This window comes from Pelecanus crispus, chromosome 21 (assembly GCF_030463565.1).
Source record: "Pelecanus crispus isolate bPelCri1 chromosome 21, bPelCri1.pri, whole genome shotgun sequence".
NCBI lineage: Eukaryota > Metazoa > Chordata > Aves > Pelecaniformes > Pelecanidae > Pelecanus > Pelecanus crispus.
Genome location: NC_134663.1, coordinates 901,083 through 921,341, shown reverse-complemented (window position 1 = coordinate 921,341; position 20,259 = coordinate 901,083). Strand labels below are relative to the sequence as shown.

General features: G+C 43.0%; 1 protein-coding gene across 6 annotated transcripts in view; it reads right to left on the bottom strand.

Moving 5' to 3' along the window:
* Nucleotides 1-19,951, bottom strand: part of NSD3 (nuclear receptor binding SET domain protein 3) — a 47,070-nt gene extending 27,119 nt beyond the window's left edge. For 4 of the 6 annotated variants that reach the window (XM_075723963.1, XM_075723966.1, XM_075723968.1 and 1 more), the window contains exons 1-8: nucleotides 19,879-19,890; nucleotides 15,061-15,674; nucleotides 10,494-11,221; nucleotides 6,833-6,901; nucleotides 6,214-6,373; nucleotides 5,613-5,767; nucleotides 4,287-4,790; nucleotides 3,374-3,500 (exon numbers count right to left, since the gene is read on the bottom strand). In XM_075723963.1, coding sequence (XP_075580078.1) covers nucleotides 3,374-3,500; nucleotides 4,287-4,790; nucleotides 5,613-5,767; nucleotides 6,214-6,373; nucleotides 6,833-6,901; nucleotides 10,494-11,177 — 1,699 coding nt within the window. In that variant the 5' untranslated portion in view covers nucleotides 11,178-11,221; nucleotides 15,061-15,674; nucleotides 19,879-19,890. Of the gene's footprint in view, nucleotides 1-3,373; nucleotides 3,501-4,286; nucleotides 4,791-5,612; nucleotides 5,768-6,213; nucleotides 6,374-6,832; nucleotides 6,902-10,493; nucleotides 11,222-15,060; nucleotides 15,675-19,878 lie in introns of all 6 variants that reach the window. The other 2 variants (XM_075723965.1, XM_075723964.1) reach the window with 2 other exon arrangements.
* Nucleotides 19,952-20,259: the final 308 nt, after the last annotated feature.

The window sequence follows — 20,259 nt, the reverse complement described above, 5'->3', positions numbered from 1 at the left end:
GCTCAACTAAAAATTTCAAGGGGTGAAGAAAAACTCAGCACAAACAGAAGCAGTGATCGTGATGTGTTATTATAATTAAAGTGAAAAACAAGTTTTTTGAAATATTACCGTGGAAAACAAACTCCGATTAATGAAGGTTATTGTGACATTTCAAGAGATGAAGTAGGAGCTACTGGTTTTTTGACAACTAAGATTGGCAAAATCAGAAGACCTTTCATGCTGCAGTACCTCCAAAAAGGGCATAGAGAAACATGTACACAACACTTAACACCATGTGCAACTTCTGAAACAAAGTACACACTTAGAGCTGTACAGACAGAAAACTGCAATTTGAAGATTTACAATTATCTGTTGTGAAGCATTATTCTTGGGTTTGGGCGTTTCACCTAAAGACGACATGAATGTAAAATACCTCATATTCTTCCAAGCAAAAATACAAACTCTTGGGAACAGGAGTTAGCTTACTGTGCCAGATAGATGTACTGTTAGAAGCTGTAAACCTGCATCTTCTTGTTAGGAGATAAAATATCTAGAGATAGGCAGGCTTTCATCAGACACTAAAAGAAAGCCTTTCAAATGGACTCCAGAAAAAAAATGAAGATTCATCTTGATTAAGTGGATGAGCATTTTTATCAAGGTTGCGTGGCTCAGTAACTAAACTTTCCCGTTGAAAAAGTTGTCATTTTACAATAACTGTATTTCTGAGGGGAAAAAAATGTCTTTTTCTTCAAAGGACAAAAAGTTTTACAGCGTATTAACTAATTAATAATAGCCATGAGTTATTAATAATTCAGAAATTAGTAACTCGGCTCAACATCCTTCATGTTAGCACACATGTAGCTTTTGGTTCCAGTGAGACGCATCCTTTGAGAGACACACACAACTATGATGGATGTCAACACTAAAGCTAGGGGCCATCTTTTGTCACCTTCGTGTACAGCCAAAATTCTCTGAAGCAGCTTAAAGCAAATTTGAGCAAGTGTGACCAAACAGTTCATTTAATCAATAATGCATTTGCTCCCTGTCCTGCCCCACTGCAGTAAGGGAAATAAGATGCAAGTCCTGTGTCAGAGGAGAAACTCCAGATTCAGTGCATCTAATATTGGCTGAAAGCAACTGATCAATGCAACGGGCACTTTTTCCTCTTCCTGTTCTCCAAGGATCCAGTGCATCACCTCCACAATGCTCTCCTATCCCGTCTTCGTGCATATTTTGATCCAGAGTTTCAGGACAGATTTCAGACCAGCAATCTACCTCACTACTGGCCAGGTCAGGTCAGGTTAATCCTGTTTCAGCTGTATGTGGAGACCAGAGGCACTATGAATTCTCATGGTTGTTCTCTTATTATCAGATTTCAAGTTACAGAATTATTTTCCCGGCACTATGGAATTCTGTATATCTAACTGCAGTTTATTAATAAGGACTCCCAGAGCCATTCTGTAAAATACTTTACCGTAAAGGTATTCTGAAGTTCCGGTGACCTTAAATTTGAAAAAAGGACTTCGCAGTTATGTTCCATGAGAGGGGACCAATAACTGTCTGGACTTTGGAAATGGCTTTGAAAGTGACTGTTTGGAGTGTATACTGAAGTAAAGCTCATGCACTCTATAGGGTGTTATCAGGTGGAGTTTTACGTATCCAAAAAACCTAAGAAAATGAAAAAAGAGAGGCTCAGAATTCTCACCCCCCTACGTCTGAAGAGCCATTGTGAAGGTGAAGCCTTTAGTTCCCAGGTGAGAGAAACAAAACAGCGATCACCTCTCCTGCAAGGCAATTAAAGTAGCAACTGTTTGAAAAAACTGAAGTAGCTACAGCAACTAAAACTGGAAAGAAGAACCACTGTCGACAACACCAGAGGAAACCCCACTTGCACCAGAATATCCGGAGTACTCAGCCTGTACTGTAAAGTCCCCAAATACAGTCCATAAAACAAGGTATATAAAAATAAGCCTACCTAAAAGCTATAAAAGCACAGAAACTGAACCGTGTTTGCAGAGGACAGTGACCCCGTGTATGTTGACCACTGAGGTTTTTGACCTGGAATCTCATTTATTTTACGTTTGAAAGGGAGAAATAACCAAACAGATGGACAGTTAAAGCAGAAGTGACACGTGGCAACATTATGAGAATTTTTTTTCTGAAGAAGGAAAGAGGGGGTTTTACCATGTGCACTGTAATACATCTTCAATCATTTTTTGCTTCCATACCATGAGCATTTGTACACCCTACTGAGAGAGAATTAATCTGCTGCAACCTAAAATTTACTTTTACATACCCAATGTAAAACTACGTATGTTTGAGACTATACTGAGGAGAAAATTACAAGCACAGTAACAAACATGCAATAGTTAATGGATTTTACATGGCCTGTACAAAATCTGTGGTTGAAAAACAGAAGTCACTATAGGGACTGGAGGAACTTGAAAAGCTCTTGGTTTAGGATGACTCAAAACTGTCTCTTTTCAGGAACCTCCATCCTTTCACCAAAGGGTATCTGTCTCCTCCTGAGGATGATGAGAGGGCATACTGCAGACATGCAGAAATTTCTGCTGGCAGGAAAAAGCTCAATCCCTTTGGAAGATTTCCCATTAGCTATTTCTCAAAAATCAAAACACGAAAAAAATGTTTTTCTGTTCCAAGTCTAGAAAGCACTCATTCAGTTTATCTTTCTCATTCTTCTCTACTACTGTACTACAAATTAAACTTCAAATAGCTTGTTCCAGGCTTTCCCTTTTCAGCCTCAAGCTCCATTATTTGCTTCAGTGGTTCTTTTCCCTCAGACATAATACTTCAAAATTCAGTGCTTTATGACAGGGCCCCTAAAATGCCTTCAGAAGGCAAGCATTATCTCATTTTGCTGATGGAGTTAGTTGAAGCAGTTTAAAAAAAAAAAAAAATCACTATCCTTTACAAAGGTCAAGCAGGAACTCAAAGTCTAGGAAAGCACCCATCCTGATTCAGAGTCATTCCTTACTGAACTATGCCACTTCCAGATTCTCCTCCTTTGATCCCAGCTGTTGTATTTTACCTTTGGTGCCAAAAGCCATTACAATACTCTGCTAATACACATCCACTATGTTGTCTTCCAGAACAACTTGCCATCTGCTCTCCATGATATGTTGACTTAGATACTGCAAGTTGCAGGCGCTAAAAGTTCAGAGGCCAAACCAGCTAATCCCATCACCAAGAGATCCTGTGTTTCTCAAGCATCTGGGCTCACCATGTGTTATAGTAGCCGTGCTTTCTACAACTATTATGTAAACAGGAAGATGTTAATAATCATTTTTAACTAATGAGAAAATGTTGGGTTTGATATTTGAATTTAAATGCTAGATTGCTAAGGTTCAGACAAGGATTCTGCAATTTTTCCTACCTGTTGACCCAGAAGTCGTTTCAGGAGAGGACACATTTTGCACCACTGCTTTTTCATTTCTCTGATTTGATGAAGAATTAAGTTTCTCTTGTCCTTTGACGCTTATTTCTGTTTTGTTACCAACTCCCTTAAAAAGAAAAAGAAGAAAAGATTCTAGCAGGCATATTGATCTACTCCTAAGTCTCACAACAGAAACATTCAACGCCCTTCAATGCGACACGTACACATGATGATATCTACTACTGAGCTGTTTCCTTGCAGAACTTTCCATCCCTCTCAATCTCCCCTTACACGCAAGGAAAAAAAAAAAATTCCAGTGACTTTTCTAAACATTACCTTCTCTCTAATGCTTAGGATGGAATAAATACCCTCCAGGTAGAGAGGCAGAAGAAGGAGGCAGAGAAATAGTCCTAAACCTTTTCCTTACACTGACTGTGAGAAGCTGCTGTGCGCCTGAAGGAAGCTAGGAGGCAGAATTCATTTTAGAAGTCTGTTACACAAAATGTAGTTATTAATTTTTAATACATTATTAACAGTTTTGTCATCTCATCTGTTTCCCACAAATCCATTGTTTTTAAGATTTACAGAGAATTTCTGGATTATTTCAACTAGGAAGCTGGAATTAAACAGCTTTTATATCTTGAATGTGTTATGAGCAACAATGCGACCATCTGCAGGGAGCTCCTCTGCCCCCAATCAAAGTGGCTACTGCCAGAGACTTTTGGATGCACTGAAATTAAGAGTTCAGTGCACTAAAAGATTCTGTTGTCACATCTATCTTCTGTTGGATTTAATCTCTCCAATGAAAGGAACGTGTATTGCAAAAGCTTGGTGGACACAAGTTTAAGCTCCACAGTAAGACAGACCTGGAATAATTTATGAGCAAAGAGGAGTCACTACACAAAGTACATACCTTAGTGGAATAAACAAATTGATCGATGAGTTTTCCATCCCCAGCAGCATTCTGAAGGGCAAAAACCTGTTCAATTTTAACAACTGGAGACATGTTACATTTTTGGAGATCCAAGTTGTGCATGGTTATTGAAGCTGGTAAGGATTTTCTAGCTGCAGCTGTTTTCCATGCGATTTTCACAGGAGGTGGCTCCTCTTCTTCCACACTTGACTGCCTCCGTTGGCTTTGTCTTCGCACCTCAGCATTTGAAGGTGATGCTGCTACCACGTTGGCATGTTCTGGCTGGGTGTTCAATGCTGGCTTCGGTCGTCGGTTCTTCTTGGTCTCCGATTTAGAAGCAGCAGTCTTTTTGGCTTTTGACAAAACCTCCTCTGGCTCTTTGTCTATATAAATGAAGGTGTATTGTTCTATCCTTTCTTCCCGAGTCATTTTCAATGCTTTCTCAGCATGGGCAATACCAATATCCCACTGAGCACGCTCTCTTTGCGGCCTTGGTTTGCGAATCTTAAGGAACAAAGACAAGCAGCTAATTACACTGAAGACTTTGCCATGTACAGCACTTAAAATGCAATCCTGAGGTTCTGTAAATCTCTCAGGCATCAGATTTAAGTTTGCTCTCCATTTTTGAAAGGTGGACAGCGAATCCCCTGCTCAGAGTACAAGCAGACACTCAAGCTGGATCATTATAACCATCACAATTAGAAGTGTCTGCCCTGAGTTACAACTTCACTAGAGACAAGAACAGGCAATATTCAAGCCCATAATTCTGTTATTAGACACAGAATTAATCCTAATTCATCTACTTTTTAAATCCTCTTTATCTTTCTATAAACATTCTTTTCCTTCCACATCAATTTTTTGAATAGCATAAATATTGACTGAAGTAGTCCATCTACACAGTAAGTAATTCCTGTAGCTAACACTTCCTTTCCAATAAAACAACGGAAAAGAACATATCCACCAGCAGCAGGGGCTGGAAGAGCGTCCTTTAAAAATAAACTGTATTTTCCAAAGAACAGGTTAATAGTGAACACACAGGTACTGTTTTTATTTAATATTCTAACACAGATATCAAATTATCTCCAATGCCCAGGATGACTACCACCATGAGGAATCGACAAAGTAGGTTCAGCTATCAGCCTTTTCACATGGAAGTCGTAAGAGTATGGAAACATTTTCGGTATCTTGGCAAAAAACACTTCTGCCAGTGAAATGCAGTCAACCCTTTACAGGGTAAAGTACTACAGTGTTTCAGAACTGCCCCACGAGAGTTCCACTTACACGGGCACTGCAGATAACCCTCTACACAATTAGTGTTCATCATACCTTCTGTTTCTCAGAGTGGTTGCTGGCTTGCTTAGCAGCCTCAGCCAATAACTGCTCATACTGTTTGTGTCCTTTGTACTCTCGAACCCGCTTCTCGTGCACCCACGCCCTCTCTGGCTGGTTGCTAAAAAACTGAACATGGTATTCACGGGCACCTGAAAATGAAAAATTCTAGTCAGCGGTTTTATCAACATCACTTTGCTGGTTTAGCTTACGCGTTCCTCCTCCACATCACTCAATTCCTGCAGGTGGAAGCAGCTAGCTAAAGTTTAGAAATAAGACAGCCCTAGATTCCGAACAGCTTAAAATGGGAAGATAAGTATACCTTGCCCACACTGAACACTCTCACACTTATCAGTGTCTGCTCATAAAAAGATTGACTTGAGAAAAGTGGGAGCATCTGTGCAAAAGCCTAGTTTGCACAGGCTCATCTGCAGAGGTCATTTAATAAGTACTAGTTTTATACATTTCAGGAATAGTCCTGTTTAGCATACACACAAGCAGAATTCATCCTGCAAAGGGAGTTCAAAGATAAGATATTTTTAATAAAGGAACAACTACAGACATTTGATATATTCTGGCAAAGATCTTCCTCCCTTACCTCTTGTATTAATTTTGGTATGAACATCAAGCTGTGGATCACATGAAACCATGCAAGGCCACCACGGGTATGTTCCCACCTTGGACCAAACCAGATCGCCAACCTGAAACTTGATGTCATGGGTGACTTGTGTTGGAAGAGAAGGCAAGAACTGCTGGACCTACAAAGAAAATGCAAGCTTAAAGCCACAGAAGACAATTTAATGTACTCAGAGACGCACACGCTATCCACAGGGACTTGTTATTTTCCTCTCGGGTACCCCTGATGTTTGAGAATCTAACATGAGATAAACATGTCTTAGAAACATGACAGAAAGGAGTTACATACAATGAGGATTTACACAAGATAGTCACTGACAAACCAAGACACACAACAGCAACCTCCACCACCACCCCAAAAAAGTTTCTGCTTCATAAGTTGATTAAGAATGTTGCTTTTGGATAAAATAAAGCTATAAATACATTACGACAAGAGATGTTTTGATGCAGTAATGACTACTAACAGTTTGAAAGAAATGGCAACTAGTTTATCTGACAAATTAAAGGATCCATATAATAATTAGTCCAAAAATAGTAACACACTAGAAGTTCAAAAAGTATTAATTAGTATATGTACTAACCGGGGTTTCCTCCAACACTGTATCTTCTCTTGGTCTTTCTGATAGCATGCTAAGCCTCTCATTTGGTCTCTAGGAAATGGGTAACAATGAAGAGAAAAAAGGAAAACAAACATAAACAAGGTAAGGGGACAGTAAAACAAACAAAAAAAAAGCATAATAATGAACCCAGGCAGAAAAAATAATTCACAGAAAGGCAACCATGAACCCAGAAAATATGAATATGATGACTCCTTATGCCCAGTTCAAAACACAGTAGCATCACAGTCAAAAAATACCTTTTCTCCCTACAGTATTTTCATTACCATCACACCTACATTCAACAATGTTCTCCTGTAACAGGTGATAGAAGAAGATACACTCAGGGACAGTAAACCCAAATAACTTTCCACTAAATTAATATACAACTTCAAAGAAACAGAGAAGAACATATGAAGGATATCCATAGTAACATGATTAGTCTCACTGGATACCAGTTATTTGCAAAAACTACATTACAAAAATCATATTTAATATACCATACGAAAATTGTAAAATCAATGTTAAATTGCAAATAGTTGACAAATATATTTGGAGGATCAAAAGTCAACAACATAAATCCTACAGTGCATTTACAAGCCACGCTGAAGCACGCATGCAGTCTGTTCTGGCAGAGCAGGACAGGAAAAGGTTTTGACGGAAGAGGGCTCGCCAGTGAACAGAAGCTGACATCAGCGGTGGAGTGGCCGTGATAGGCAGCGTGATGACACAGCACGTGAGAAGATAAGAGGTGGGCCGTGAGCTATCTAACGAGACAGAGACCAGACATTTGCTTTTACCATAGCAGAGAAGAAGTCATTAGTCAAAAGACTCAAAGAGCAGCAAAAAGAGGCGTCGGACACACGCAATGAGAAACTAATAACGCTGTTAATCCAAATTATACCCAGTCCGTTTAAAACAAAGAGCCCGTGTTATCAATACTGCATGCTTCAGCTCAGAGAACTAGGAAGCACACATGTAAACATCATCTAGAACAATGAAGGTCAGTTCTGGCATAGGTCAGAATCTCATTTAGAGCTGTCTGGAGGAAACGACCATTTAAGACCGACCATATTAATATTTGCTGGGCAGAAATCATTCCTCCCCGCTGCAGCAGGAAGCATGGCAATGGCTCCTGCCTTTCTTTTGCTACAGTGAGTTAGTGGAAACTTCACCCCTGCCAGAAGAGCCAAGCTGATGCCACAGACTGCAAACTTCCGTCTCCTCACAGAATGCAACTAATGAGCAGAGTAACTTATTCTTAAAACAATCATTCAGAGCTTAAAGTTCAACAATGTTTTTATAACATTTTCATTTCAGATCAGCCTTTCAAGTATGAACATCTCCCCACAGTCAGGGGGCTTCCACAGAGATTACAGCGTCAGAATGAGGAAACAACTGCAGATCACCCTACTTTCAAATCGCCGTGCTGAGTATAGATGCGTAAAACAACCGTTGTAGCACAAGTTTTGTTTGTTCCTATTAAGACAATCCTAAGTTACAAGTCTCATACCGTTAATACTGAAGTTGACAAAAAGTGTACATGATGAACGTACATGAAGATGAAATCGTGTAGTGGAAAGCCAAATGGTGGGAGGATGAAACCAAGACTGCACTGGGTAATTCATAACGAAAACCACTAGCACAAAATCCTGTTCATGTCACAGTGATCTGCTGTCTGAAACAAGGGCGAATAACACGAAAGATTTTACTGCGACGCCTTTTGAAAGGGAAATGGAAGCTACAAGGAGGACAAAAGCAAGACCAAGATTTCTGGCGAATTCTGGATGACACATATGACTCGGAACTTGGAATTTGGGAGGCAAGGTTTTAGTTCAGTCTGGGAAAGACAGCACACCGGGAAAGACAGAAAACTATGTTCTCGTGACAACCAAGTAACACCAGTCAAACAGAGGGACAGGCACAGCTGAAGCTGCAAGAGTAGAATCAGAGTCCCTGCTAAGAGGGAGGACAAAATGGTAAGGCAAAACTGACAGCCTGATGGGGGGGGTGACGAAGTCTGGAGAAGAGGCCAGAAAGCCTGGATAAAAGAGCCGTGTCTTTAGCTGAACTCCGAAAAGAGCCAAACTCGCTGAGATTTAAGTCAAACTTGGGGGATAAACGTATGATGACAGCAGCAAACAGAGGACAGGTGGACGAACAGCATACGAGCGGCAGAGGCATTCAGCAGGGAGCTGACGCTGAGAACAGAGCCCTCTTCCTAGCTCTGTGTGCAGGCAAACGCGGGCGCGAGGGAGGCACTGCCCTCCCACCACTGCCTCCCGCTAGCAGGTTGCCAGCTGGGCACGTCAGCCGCTACGGCCACTTGACAGCGGCTTCAAACAGCATTTCCAATATCAAATGCAGTCACGTATGGCTCTTATTTTAATTGGACAGTCCATTTCAAGTTTGGATTACAATGTTTATTAAGATCTTACTGAGCTTCATTAGAGTCATCTATGGTAATCAAATATAGTAGAAACTCAAAATCTTGGTACATCACCAACCTGACCCCTGAAGAGGTCCACTTACCAGAAGGGAGATATAACAGTTATAGAACTTGTAAATATTCCTGGTAAGGGGGGTGTGTGTGTGCGTGTGTGTGTGTGAAACCAGTGCATCTTCCATTAAAAATAACAACAACAATAATAATAATAATAATACATCAAGCATATGAACCTGCTGTCCTAGATCAGAGTCCTGATCCAGGACAGGATCTTCTCCCAAACCTGCCAACAGCAGCAGCTATTAAGGGGTTTCACAGGAACTGACAAGAACTCCGCTATACACTGCAACAGCCCAGCCCGGGTGGGCAATTTGTCCTGGCCCGATACAGCAACTTCCCCATTCCTGACACTCGCCACCCCTCTCTGCTACCCATTCCCCTCAAACTGGGAAATACAGAAAGCAGTATCACACGGTTGGCAGGAATAAGGAAGAGAAAAGGAAACAGAAGTGGCTTATAAAACTGAAGAAAAAAGAATGGCTGAGAGTACTGAAGACCAGTAATTTGCGTGTCTACTTCCTGGAATCTAAGTTAAAACACCACATATATATACACACCCTGTATATGTACAACCGTATTACAAAACTTGACAGAAACTGTAATAGACATCAATATTGAATTTTTCCCAAAGTTTGTGAGTCAACTGGTACTTCTAATTTGCCTACTGTTTTAGAATACTAATTTCTACTGGCTTCTACATATGCTACATAGCTCTTGGGTTTTGTACATCACCGTGATATTTAAAGTATCTTTCAAAAATTAACTAAAAGCTGCAGTGCTGAATACTCCAAGTAACCCGACTTTCCACTGAATAACCCAGCATTATTTTGAGAGGCAATTTTAGGAATGTGTACGCTTGCATGCTTTTGGCCAAAAGCTCCATCTTCAACACTGTCCAAAGTGTAGCAAACTCTGAACATGCCAAAACACTAAATAATATTAAAAAATATTATATAACCTTTTCTAACACTTGTTTTTCATATGCAGTCTTTTAACCAAAACTGTGTTGTTCCAGAAATACAGTTCCTAGCAACCTCCTATTGAGTATGTGACAAGTAAATAAAGCCTCGTGACTTTCAGTATGGATACTCCGTCAACAATATCAGGTATACAGATGGCTGAAACTATTATTCCACTTACATTTTGCTCCTCTGGTTCTAATTTTGGAATTTTGTGCGACTTGCGCTCTTCCGATCGGGAAGAGTCATGCTTGCTACTTTTTTTCCTTTTCTCTTTTCTCCCTTCATGTTTCGCCTTAGCATACTCACTCGCTTGTACTTCATTTAAAAGGTCCCCACATAGAGAGGACTCAAACAATTCCCTGCCGTTCTGGATAGTTTTGGTTATTTTTAATTTGATCTCTGGTGAGCCAGTCTTCTTTGGAATCGCCGTTTGTGAAACTGAAGGTGGTGGTGGAGGCGGCGGCTGTGGAGGGGAAGGTTTTTCCAGAACTTCGTGCGGCCTTGCGTTAGAGTTTTCCATTTGGTAATACTCTGGGGGACTAAAGTTTCTGACTGTGCCAAAACCATTGGCCGAACCATTGGGATATTGACTGTACGTCTGGTATTTGGCTTGAGGTTCGTACATATTGATTGTTGGTGGGTAGCCATTAGTGATGGGCGGAAGGTCCTCCGTCGTGGGCGTAGGGTACTGAAAGCCTTGCTGCAGGGCAGTTTCGTATGGCGTTTGTCCACCATCTTCAGCAATGTCACTGCTGGCATCAAAGGCATCCTCTTGGCGGATGTTGGCTGAGTCAATGAGTTGAGGTGGTTGCTGAATTGTGTTTCCCATGATCCCTTGCATGAAAGAGAAAGAGAAATCCATTGTTCTGCTCCAGCATCCTTAGCTTTCCCTTTTTCTCATAGGGCCTAAAGGCAGGGGAAGGGAAATAAGAAGTCAGTGTAAATCAAAAGATAATAATTAAGCAAATGAAATTGTTGAGAAAAAAAAGGGTTCTAAAGACCAATTTCCCCCTCTCCATTCAGTAGCCACCCTCTCATGGACTTAAGAGGACTGGTATTGCTGAATCTTTAAAAAGGGCTCTTTACACATTTCTGCAGAACAGCTTTTTTACATGACCGCTTTCTTCTTTTCCAAGGCATTTCAAGAAATGTGATAAGCACCTACAAGTGCTCAAAACCTATGAGCCCAAGTGTCACAAAGTCAGAATAACGGCGCTGTAATTCCAACCACTCTCTACAGCCCTCCTAGTTTGGCGCTAGGAAGCATTACTCTAACACAAAGCAGTAAGACAGCAGGCTCTGACCCTCAAGCATACAGAAGGTACCAAGTTCTCTTGACACCATGGTCACTGCAAGCCAGAAAAAACACAGGAAGACCACTCAAGACAAGAGAGAAACCTCTTCTCTTCCTTCCCACCTCCTTGCCAAAATGCGAGACAGAAGAGTAGCCCTTACGCCAGCAGCAGACCTAAGCCATGGCCTTTGCTGAACAATGGCACAATTAAAGGGAATAGGTCATTCCACCTCAGCTGCTGGGAAAACCAGTTCAGATGGTGTGACAGCCTCAGATGGGGTTTCCCAACCTCCTCCCTCCCCACAAAAGCAGAGCAGAGCTTGCACCGGTTGGTTCTCAGCAGCTAGCGAGGACGGTTATACTCCTCACTCCCCGCCCCTCCACCTTATTTTAATATTAAACACTTAGGGCTTAAACACTATGTGTTCTGAGGGAGAGAAAAACAGCCTCAGCATCAGAAGGTCTCCAAAACCTGAGGTTAGTCACAGAATTAGATTACAGCTGAGAAAGCTGTCATACACCCTTTCAATTTTCCATTGCATATGAAAATACCAAAATCAGACTAAACCAAAGTTAGATTTCCAAAACTCAATTATTGGCTCAGAGAAGTCTTTTGCATTCACCTACATAATCTCAATGTTCAACCAGAAGAAATATACAGTGACCTAAACTTCAGGTAAGAAATACAAGTTTGCTTCCAAGCAAGGTCAATTCAGCCCTTCCAAAGTAAACATAGCTCTGTATTATTTATTCTGTCTCTGTGTAGGCATAAAACAGGGTTACTGTGCCCTTTTGGTCAGGGTTTGAAATGACATTAACACATCCCACAGATACTTCTCATAATAAGAATCTACATATAACCCTGCCCACATTGAATTCTCACCCTCCCAGTGCAACGCATCTCAATACCTTATCTAATAGTTTTCAAAACACTAAGAACACTTCCCTCCTCTGAGATTGAAAAAAAAAAAAAAATTTTGAAGTTATAACAGTAACAAGTGAGAACTTGACCAGAATCTTGCTCTATGTTTTGCGGACATCACAGTCAGGTTATATTGATGTTTGCATTCAGCTTTACTGCCCCGTGCAATCAACTAGGGGCACATTTGTCACTGTAATTAAGCGACTTGGGGAAACAACTTAATAGCACAATGCTATGCAGCAAAATTCTCTAATTGCAGTAACTTTTAAATCTCGTGGCTGTAAAACCATTTCTTCTCTCCAGCAGCTCTCTGCAGATTAGCCACAAAACCAGCACAAAAATGTTACTGTCGAGGGGACAGCATATCTGAGGGACAGCACATGGAGCAAGCAGGGTGGCGTATCAAGGTCAAAAACACAAAACCACCACCCATTCTAGGAAGAGGAAGTGGGACTGTTTGATCTATTTACCAATTAATTGTGACTCTACCTCTGCCAAACTGAAGAGCAAACAACAGATTTCTCACACTAGTAAGAAACTGTACCCTAGGCTGCTTTTATTTGTTACTAAAACCACACTAAATCTTTTTTTTTTTTTTTTCTTCTGAATACTTGGAAAAAAAACCCAAAACACAACAACTTATCTTGAGAAACTGCAACAGTGCTTCAGTCATCCTGGCACATCCATTGCTGGTTGGACAGAGTCAAAGCAGAAATAGTTTAAGAAATTTTAGAATTACTCTCATCTTCCCAGTTTTTTTATTGTTGTTATTTTCTTTTAATAGTAATGAAATCACTTTCTTTTACCCAAATAATCTGAAAGTAAGACCATCCATTTAGTTCACTAGAACTAAGCACCAGAATGTAAAATAAGGGACCTGTTAAAGTATATCACACCGGGACCCAAACTTTGGTGTGGCCACACCAGAACTATAAAAAGCAAAAATCAACCTGCAGAAAGTGAAACTCTACAAAACAAAAAAACTACACAGCACTCTGCGCTTCATTAAGGATATAACTTTGCTAATGTCACATGGCATTTTAATAATTATGCTTTATGTTTTCCTGCTTATAAGTCTGACTAAGAGTGGAAACTGTAAGTTTTGGGTCCTGCTGGAGGATGCTAATCTGATGTGGTAAAATAATTTTAACGCTTTTCATTTCTCTCTTGGGAGGGAAGAGAAAGGATGATAATTCAATTAAAAGACATTTTTCCCCAGGTGCAGGTTCTTTGGCCTTATTTACAGTGTCAAATATCGAGGCAGACTACTCATTTCACTAAACAGGACAGCTCCTCTAACAAGCAAGTATCTCATGGTGCAAGAGGAAAAAAAAACCTCACTGCCACTACCAGAACAACTAATCCTCCTCCAGACAACACCATCAGATTTAGAGCCTCCACGAACCTTGCTTTTCAAATCAGCAGTGGGCATTTACATTCAGAAGACTGCCTTGAAACTGTACATCTGTATAACCATCTTCTAGTCATACAACTCAGCAAGTACAGACCGAGAACTTGTGCCTCAACTGCTGCATCAGGGAGAAAAAAACCCTCCCTCCTACTGCCGTGACCTGTGCGTTACGTGATTTGGTTATCCAGTTCATTCCTCCGGCAGCAGTTTAATGGCATGTCGCTGTGGACAATGTTACAGAAATCCTCATCTGTTACCAGGCTGGTATGTCGAATTCATTTAAATCTTCCTTAAAGACTTCTCTAAAATTGAGCCACAGCATCAGGTGAGGCTGCATACAGAACACTAGAAAGCTGTTCGTACAATCTACAGCCAAACATTTAAGTTTGAGAAGCACTGAAATTGTACAACAGCCTAAGTAAAATGTTTCTGTCCTAAAAAGCATCACCTTATCCCATCTCTTTTCAAATAAGAACAGACCTTTTTCCATCACACTGGCAACTTTCGATCTTTCCTTAAAAGAGCTTCCACACTTTAAAAAGTTGGGATATCACCCAAACTAGTTTGTGCAGCATTTCACTAGGACAGCAAGGTTTCTTTTTCTCTGGGATGTTACATGCACACATCTGGCCGACCACAATGTACTGTATTAGGCTATTCCTATTCACCCATGCCAACTGCACCTATAAACATCATTCGAAAGTTTGTGATCTACAGACTGCTGAGTGATTTAACAAAGATGGTTTATGAGCCTCAGCCCTGTTCCTCATAGGAAGAACTCCCTGTCACACGGCTAGAGCACTAAGCTGTGACAACACTACAGGCTTCTCGTCACGGTCACGTCTGTCTGGGTCTACAGTAAGATGCAATACTTCATCAACGTAGGCAGCAAAAGTCCTTACCCATACTCAGACAAAGAATGCTCTTGCCAGGACAGCTTATTTTTCTCAGAAGGGCTGAAATAAGGTATAGCAGCAAAAATGCAGTTTTGCTAGTATTGAGAAGCAGAAGTTCTCTGCTGATACCTTGGTATAACTATCCCACAAAGTGGTATTAATGAGAGCCAGACACGGTATTAACAGAACTCAAAAGCTGCATGATGGCGTCTGCTCCCTTACCTCCTCCACATGCAGCCCTCCAGGTCGCAGTCTGCCCACACTGTATCGCTCTTCACAGCAGCCAGTCCCCAGCTGTGACTGCTCCTAACGCTGTCAATGCACTCGCTTCCACAGGCACTGACTGAAGAGCCATCAGCGTACTTCATCTTGTTACGTGACAAAAGCTGTGGATCAGTGAACTTCAAAACACTCTACTTGCATTGGATTTAAGAGTTACCAGTGGAAGAAATAGTTTTGATGATTTTTTTTTTCCACAAGTAACTCCTTTCTGGAGCTCACCTGTGTAAAAGAGTCCTCAATGCTAGCCTATGTTTCAGTCGGGACAATTTGTACACCAGCCTCATTATCTTCCTAGGCAGGCTGCAGAAGCAAGGATTATTGCTTCACTCAATTGCTACACTCAACAGTCTTAAAACACAAGAGGTTGTTCTCCCACAAAGCTTACATCATCGAGAGCTTCTTCCTTCCGAGTCTCTCGCTGTCATCATGGTTAACACCCAGATTTTCCCATTCTTCTTCCTTTCCAAAACTCTGCATCAGTTTGTTCATTTCTCAGTTGCTGCCCAGTGAAGCAGCATCTGGGCTGTGTTACAGTGAAAGGCCAGCCCCTGGAGCTACCGAAATAATAGAACAAAACAATGAATCCTGAATGCACAGGAATCTCAACGTTTAAACCTATGGATGGATTGCTTTGTCAAAGTCACCCCCAAGTGCTAATGCAAAGAACACCCCATTGTCATTGAAATATCAACAACAGGCTCCAGAGTCATACCTATCCTTCCTCAGCAAAGGAACACTACCTAAAACCACAAGTGATTTTTCAGTGCTATGTGTTGATCTTGCAGAAAAGTATTTCAGAGTAAATTCTTCTCACTACAACAGCGATTATTAAATTACAGTATCAGCCTCCTGCAAGCTGTAGAATTTAGCTTCCAAATACAACCTGTAACAGATACTGCACTGATAAGACACTGGAACTCAACCAACAGATAAAGAAGCTATTTAATTATTTCAAGGTTTATAAGAAATTGATCCTTTACAGCAGCTGAACTTGAAATCAACAATACCTTCAAAACCACAACTGAACTAACTAATGAGAGAAAAAGAGTTTGTTCTGTGAAACTGGGTAGCCAGCACTCCATACTTGTCCTTTCCCACACTTGTAGAATCTTCTGACTGAGCAGGAAAACAGGACTGTTTACAGACACTGAGAGTCTACACAGGGACACTGTTCGAGCAAATATTTTCATGTAGCCCATGGGAAAGTCACAATTCAAAGTAAATGAAATAAAAAATATAAGCAGTACAAGATAAGGTAGGTCAACCTAATAGAGCTCTTAAACAGTGTTAATTTAAGAAAGAACACTGTGTTTCACTTCCCATCCAGAGCTTCTTAGCTTGAGTGAGCGTAACTAAAAAAAAAAACATCAGTTACACCTTCAACAGTGAGTGCCCAGTCATGGGAAAGTTTCAAAGAGATTAGGAATCCTCTGGGTTCATGTTTTTCACCACCAATTGCACTTGCCTAAAGCCATTTTTAGCATGAGTATTTTGCAACTCTACTCTCGGAACACAAGACACTTAGGAAGTTCTCAAATACTGCTTTCATGCTGCAGTAGACTAAGTAATAACTGACCTCTCAGATTATCAAACAATTCTGAACAATGCTGATCCCATTTGATGAAAGCTTTTCTTCCTCCCAAAGAAGGAGCTTTGTAGGTTTGCACAAAATACAGCGATACGGTAGGACTTACCTATAAAATACACAAACATGCATCTATCCACCATATTATTGCTCAATCAGGAAGAGCTCAAAAAAGTGAGAAAAGATACGGTAACCATGCAATGCATAAGAGAAATTTCCTAAATGTCAGAAGCACCCACCGCTGCTCATCACGGAACAGGAGCCCAAGGTAAAAACTCCCAAGTACGAGGAGGAAGGACTGTCTCCAAAGCCTGCTGGATGCAGGACTCTGAGAACTGCCCGTAGCTAGCCAGAGGCCGCCAGAAGCCAGTGTACAACGACAGCGCTTTCCCCAAACAACTGAGACCCACGGGGTTCTGCGCGCCTTCTGCCCTCTGCTACCAGCCGACGAACCCTGCTCGGACCAGCGCAGCCGCCTGTTCATCCGAGGCTGGCTACCACCACGGTGATGAGCTGACACAACACCTACTGATAAAAAGTGTAGCACGCACATATTTTAAACCGAGTTGCCACAAAACCTTTTTGAATTAATTTTACCCTTTTCTGCTGACAACCACCATGGGGGTCGCCCTGCCTAAAGCACTCAGGTTAGCACTTGTAAGAGGCAAGGCATTTTACATAGACGGAAAGTATCTGCTGGGGGAACAGAAACTGTCCTACTGGCTCAGTGCCCGAGTTGAAAAACCAATAATTTGAGTCAGTCTTACATGCTCAGCGAACAGTGTCACTGCCTTGTCACCCTGAGCTGGACTTTCTATCAACAGTCTTGAAAGCAGAAGTTCTAGGCCATCTTTACACACAAACAACAACCCAGCTCCTGTCCACACAGACCTAAATGAGAGAGATCGAAAGATCTGTTTGTGTCCTACCACCCCTTCATTACCCGAGTCACCACACACACGTTTACCACCATTTTCTGTGCCATTTCATTCCAGTGTCTGCCTGGATCTAACCTGCGCTGGTACCGGTCATCTCAAGGGTCTAATCCACGCAGCAACTATTCTCAATAAACATTCACTGCTCTATGTGCTTTACAAGCAGACAGCTGTTTGGCCAGAACAGGCTAGGTTGGTTGGGATTTTCAAGTGATGCAATCAACTTCTGCCGTGTTTCCATTCCTCCTCCCAAAACCTTAAGACTGCCCAGCTGGAACCACATAAAATATGCAACTCGGCTTTCGCGGGAGTTCAGCATACACACCTGCCACCGAACTCCTCACGAGAGCTGAACATACCCACACCTTTTCTACAGTCATGTCAAAAATCACCTGGAGGGCTGCCTTGATCAACTGTAACAGCATCCTGTGGTGTTCAAATTATACAAACTGTAGACAGAAACAAAATAATTATTCTTACTGATTCCTGCATCCAGTATTTGCAGTCTGCTTTGTCCCATTTTGCTCTGGATGTCCTTAAGAGATCATGCACGGAAAGTTTTATTTACGTACGTTAAGACAATGCCAAGTTTTTCAACAGCACGTAGATTCATTAGCAGAAAAACTGTAGCCTGTGGATTTCTACTGACTTCAGCTGGACTGAGCAGTCTCTTCTGGCAGACACCGATGGTGAATCAGAGGCCTCTTGACAAACTTTAAAGCATGTGGTAAGGCTGACTACTTCCCTGTATACCTTTTTAAAGGTGGTTTGTTTTTCTTTTAAATGCCAGAAGAAACAGTCATGACTGTAATATGGTTTTGATAAGGCCACTTTTAAGAAGTTTCCCATGGTGACATGGAAAGAAACAACTTGGACAGCAGCAAAGAAAATGGTACACGTTAAAAAGAAGAAAAAAAAGAGAGAAGTGGTTAGTCTTGAAAATGAGCTTAAATACTCATTTGTTTTTAGAGCCTTTGGATTCAAATAGGAAACATGGAGGAAAACCTTCTTTCTTCAGGGAGAGTCACGGATTGATATTCACGTAAAACCAGCAGCCAGACCTTTGGCAATACCAAGTATTGTAAGAGTCATGACACGCTTTCACATATCAAAACCAGTGTAATAACTGCAACATATCTCATGTGCATCACCTCAAACTCAGGCAAACTTGCTGAACTGAAAAATGCAAACCACGGTTGTGTTAAAACAAAACATGCAGTCTTTGATCATCATCCTCTACTCTTAGTCTATACCTTCATAAAGCATACACTCACTTTTTGGAGCAAAATCTTTTCAAGCAGTTGTGGGGTTTTTTTAAATCTAACTGCCAAAACATTCTTTGTGCATCTCTACAGTAAGCCACTGAAGACCTAAACAGTCATCAAAACAGGCTACAGCTTTTTCTTCAACTATGATTACAGGCTACTTTACATTGTCTTTTGGGTTGGTTGGTATATATAAAAATGTGTTATCATTACTTTTTTTTTTAAAACTACAAACTGAAAACCTTAAGCCTGTATTAAAACTGTCGAGCGTATTGACAGTCAAGAGAGAGCAGAGCGAGACACAGAACAAAGTAGAGTACAATGCAACAGTACCTCAAAAAAAAAAAAAAATCCAAGCAGCAACAAATCCTCCACTTCTATGCAGTTCTGAAGAGCGCGCACTGAAACCCTCCTAGCTGAGCAGAAGTTGACAAGTGCGCGGTTCGCTCACCGAGACAGCCCCGCATCGTTTCAGGAGAGCGCAGGGCAGGCTGCACCCCAGGTTTCGTCCCCCCAGGAGCTCTGGGGCTCGCCCCGGAGCCCGGGCGCCCAACCCCGCTCCCCGCCGCGGGACCGCCCGCCGGCCGGGGCGTGGACGAGGAGGCGCTGGGGGCCGCCGCCTGCCCGAAGCGCAGCCGGGGGGGGGACGAGCCCGCGGGTCCCGCTGCGCCTCACGGAGCCCGGCCCGCCCCGGCCCTCTGCGGCCCGGCTCCGCGCCTCACGGAGACGGCGGGCGGCCTCCGCCCGGCCCGGCCCGGCCCTGCCCGCGGGCTCGGCTCGGGACGACCCGGAGCCCACCGCCCCCTCCCTCCTTCCCTCCCTCCGCGGGGGCGGCCCCGGGGGCCGCGCCGCCGCCGCCGCAGCGCCGGCAGCAAACATGGCGGCCGCGGCCGCGGCCCCTTTAAGCCCGGGCGGGCCGGCGCCGCCGCGGCCACCCCCGCCGCCCGCCAGCGCGGCCGCCCGCCGCCCTCACCTTCAGTCTGTTCCATTCTAACTGCCCCCGCCGCGTCCACCCAGCCCAGCGGAGACAAAGGCCGGCGGCGGGGGCGGCGGTGGCGGCGGGCCTCCCCGCCTCCTCCCGCAGCAGCAGGCCGCGACGGAGCCCCGGCCTCGATTTCCGCGCCCCCGCCGCTGGCGCCGGGCTCCGCCCCGGGAGGCCGCCCGCCCCCCCACCGCCCGCTCCCGGCCGGTGCGGCCAAGGGGAGGCGCTCGGCGGGGCGCGGGCGGGCGCGGGCGACCGCTGGCGGCGGGGGAAGGCGGCGCTCCGTGCCGCTCTGCCCGGCTCCCGGCCCCGCTCCCGCGCCCTCCGCCTCCGCCCCCCCGCCGCCGCGCACCGCGCAGGCGCTCCGCGCAG